Here is a 4,040-nt window from a genome sequence, read left to right on the forward strand (position 1 = left end):
ACTTTAATTGACACAACCAATAAAATCTTTAGAATCAGCTGTGGGGCGGAGTTTGCACTGAAGTGGATTGGGGGAAAAAAATTGCTCATGCGTGTCATGTGCCTGTCTGTCAATGGGAGGAAGCCACGCCCTATTTTGGAGCTCCCACCCAGTTTTGGAGTTCCCGCCCCCATTTGGAGATCTCCAGGCTGCAGTTATACCCTTCTCGCAAAAACACTTTGCGCCACATTGTTAAGCTGACATCGTGATTCATAGCCTACGAGATGGGAGGATAAAAAAAATATTTCAATACTTTTTATCGCAATTATATCGGGTAAGTATAGGCGACTGTATATAAGTTGCAGGCATCAGGAAGCCGCTATTGAAACCGCCTTCGATTGCGCGCTCTCATTTTACTTTCACTTTCACTTTTGAGATTCGCGATCACGAGGAGTCTATACTATGAAGCGCAGTACTTACCACACATTTGACAAGATTAGATGTTTGTCATTGGTGCTCAGGATCTGCAAATCATTCGCCATAGTCCTATCAGACATTTCTCCTTACTCTGTGTATGTGGTAAGTGAACTTTCATGTACTGTAATGCAACAGGCAACCGCTAGCAAGCGACTAACCTTTTAGTGGCTCCATAGAACTCGTTATTTGTTTCATGCTTCGGGCATACCCCTAACCCCGCCCCGCCCCCCGATGTCATCGTCCATCACGATGTTTCACTGCAGACATCATCCGATACCAATTTGGTAGACATCGCCCAACCCCAAGTTGAACCAATTGCTTTGCAAAATTATTTACTATTTCGCAGCACTCAAAACCCCAGACACTGGTGATGCCTGCAGGTCAAAACTGTGTAAATAAAACTAAACTCAGGCCAAAACTTGCATAAAAACAGCTTTTAAAAACAATTGAAAATGTTTTATTTGAAGTATAATATATTAAAAACAATTAACAAATCATTAAATATAATTAAATATGAAGTGTCTGTATAATATGCGTTTTTTTATAAATTTGCAGGGCTTGTTTCATTTGTTTTATGGAGGGCTTGTCTAAACAGGCCAATAAGAGACTATTAACTACTACTCTTTTAATTACACAAATGTCTCAATAAATTGTCTACAAATTTATAAAATTGATCTGAGATCAGGTAAAAACCATGGACACTGGATCACTGCTGGGGGACGGCCTCCGTCCTCAATGGTGAACCATCTTATTATTTTGGTTTGTCAGCTGGTTTTTCATGGTCCAATATTAATCTCTGCAGAATTAACTGATTTGTGTATAATTAATTAATTAATTAATTAATTAATTAATTATCTAATTACGTAATTCATTTATGTATTTATTTCATTTAATTTTGTTTTAATGGACTTGAGGTTTCTTGGCGGCTTGATTGCATTTGGACTGATTTATAAACTGCTACTGTAAACATTAGACCAATTCAAGAATTGTTCATTTGAATTGCACAGCAAATTAATTACAAACTGTTGGTTTATAACCCAAGTGATCTTAAGGAATGAACTAAATTTGATTTAATTGATAAATAATGTGACTTTTTATTTTATTGAATTGTTGATTAACCTTTGTCATGTGAACTTTTTATCTTAAATTAACTTTTGAATTGGAATTGAGTATATTAATTTCTGGGTTATTATTCTTATATATTTTTATTTTATTTTTAACCTAAAGCTTTGCACTGATTGAATGGTATTTTGCTTAGAAATGAATAACGGTTCTCTTGAATGATTTCTTGCTGTTGCTTAATTTCTTGCTGCAAACTTAATATGGTTCCACTCCATTAAATGTGTAAATCATTTATAGGGTTGACTGAATCAAATGCTTGAAAGAAATTGATTTAAAGGGATCATGAAATGCATTTTTAATTTTATTTTATAGTTTTATGAGATGCATTTATAATCTTAGTATGCTTTTTCATCAAAAATGGTCATAATTTAGATATACATGTCATTCTCTACCCTAATTTTAGCCCTTTGATTTAAATGCTTAATTGGAAGGGAAATCTGTTGTGAGACTTCATTGCATATTCCCCCTGCTATGATTGGTTAACATCTTTGCATATTAAATGAGTATAACATGTAGAACTTTCTTGAAAGCTTTTACTGTTAACAGCTGCCAAAATGTTGTTTTATATGTAGAAATGTACTCCTGTTGCATCAAAGTTTGCCGCACTGCACTGTAGCCGAGCACAGTCATGTCTGCTGAGCACATGATGCAATGATCTCCTTATCGCAGTGCAATGTTTGTAATCTCATGAATACTTATCATATTATTATAACTAACACGGTGAAAACATGAGTGTTAACTGTCAAATGCAGAAATCAAATCACTGATGTGAATGGTGGAATCTGCCCTACCAGCACCAGTGTGCAGCATCCATAAAACGATGTAGTTAATGTGTATAAGGATGATAAAAAGGCCATAATTCATAGAGGCCTATGAGCAAATTTCTGCAGTATGGCGGGATTGGACCCCCAATGTTTTCAAAAAACATGGTATTTTTAGGGACCACAGAGAGTCAGGACATTGTTTTAGTGTCTCATCCAAAGGATGGGTGATAGCAGCTTTCGTCATTCTGTCACGATTACATTTTGTGTAGTTTTACATGTGCTGAGGCAGGAGTGTGTGTGTAAAGCATAAGGATTAGAATATGACTGCCTGTGTCTGCTTTCAGCATATGGTGACTGTGGGTATGAAGACTGCACAGCTAAAAGTTCTTTAAGATTAGTGTTTTTCCAGAGCGCAGTGGTTTAGTCTGAGCATACATGAGGTTTGGGGGCTGGGCAGTCTGGCTTATGACAGGATAATGGGCTGAGACCGGGGAGATGCTTTGTGAATTAGAGGGAGGAGGGATGATTTTATGGATCAAAGTGATAGATCAGTGTTGGAGTAGGAATTTATCAGGGTGATAGATAAAAGACTGACCACTTTGGCAGTGCGTCATGAAAAAGAGTGCATTTACTGTACACTTGGTCATTTCATGTTTTTTTTGTTTTTTTTGGTAAACGGGAGAGCTTTCTGATTGGGTGAGCATGTTCCATTTACACTTGGCCACATTAATTTGTCCACACCAAATTCTGTCCACTATATATAACAGAATTCACTTCCGTGGCAGAAACCAGTGAGTGCAATGTCATTTTTGGATGAATTATTCCTTTAATAAAAAACAAATTAATCTTCTGGACATACTTCTCTCTATCTGAAGGACCTATACCTAACTTCACTGTTGTGTCCATGTTTCTCAGAGAGCATAGCCGGGACCGCCACAAATCCCGCAGTAAGGAGAGCAGTCGCTCAGAGAAGTCTGTCACTATCAACGCTTCGCCAGCAGAGCCATTGTTAGGAGAACAGTCAGTGCGAGGAGAAGAGGTTCAGGTGAGAGAGGTTTTCTGTTATTTACAGGACTGTATGGTGTGAATCACGGGTTAACTTTAATTTTATTAATAACTTTAATTAATTAAATGTTTTTATTTATGAATATTGATAAATATGTGATTTTTTTTTCAACATAATGCACCAACGTACAGTGGGGTTCTTAAAGGGGTCATATGATGCTGCTAAAAAGAACAGTATTTTGTGTATTTGGTGTAATGAAATGTTTATGCGGTTTAAGGTTCAAAAAACACATTATTTTCCACATACTGTACATTATTGTTTCTCCTCTATGCCCCGCCTTTCTGAAACGCGTCGATTTTTACAAAGCTCATCGGTTTGAAAAAGCGAGGTGTGCTGTGATTGGCCAGCTATCCAGTGCATTGTGATTGGTCGAATACCTCAAGCGTGAGACGGAAATGTTACGCCCCTTGCCACATTGTGATGATGCCCTGTCAGGCCGGAGCGATGATTCAAAAACATGAAAACCCATTATAAACGAGGCATTTGTTGCATCCAGTGGGGACATAATTACGTATTATAATGACTTATACTGTCTTTTTACTCGTTGCGTTGAATCGCGCCGCGTAAACATAAAACCTGTCTGCATTTGTGATCGGAGAAATGACAAACAACAAGCCCTACTCTACACTGCT

At 37.4% G+C, this 4,040-nt stretch overlaps 1 protein-coding gene across 1 annotated transcript in view; it reads left to right on the forward strand.

Moving 5' to 3' along the window:
- The window catches only part of LOC107667661 (vang-like protein 1), a 92,734-nt gene that overhangs the window by 46,934 nt on the left and 41,760 nt on the right, over nucleotides 1–4,040 (forward strand). Inside the window, exon 3 of the mRNA XM_016459388.1 lies at nucleotides 3,258–3,387. Coding sequence (XP_016314874.1) covers nucleotides 3,258–3,387 — 130 coding nt within the window. The remainder of the gene's footprint in view (nucleotides 1–3,257; nucleotides 3,388–4,040) is intronic.

This window comes from Sinocyclocheilus anshuiensis, unplaced genomic scaffold (assembly GCF_001515605.1).
Source record: "Sinocyclocheilus anshuiensis isolate Anshui unplaced genomic scaffold, SAMN03320099.WGS_v1.1 scaffold1305, whole genome shotgun sequence".
NCBI classification, from domain to species: Eukaryota; Metazoa; Chordata; class Actinopteri; order Cypriniformes; family Cyprinidae; genus Sinocyclocheilus; species Sinocyclocheilus anshuiensis.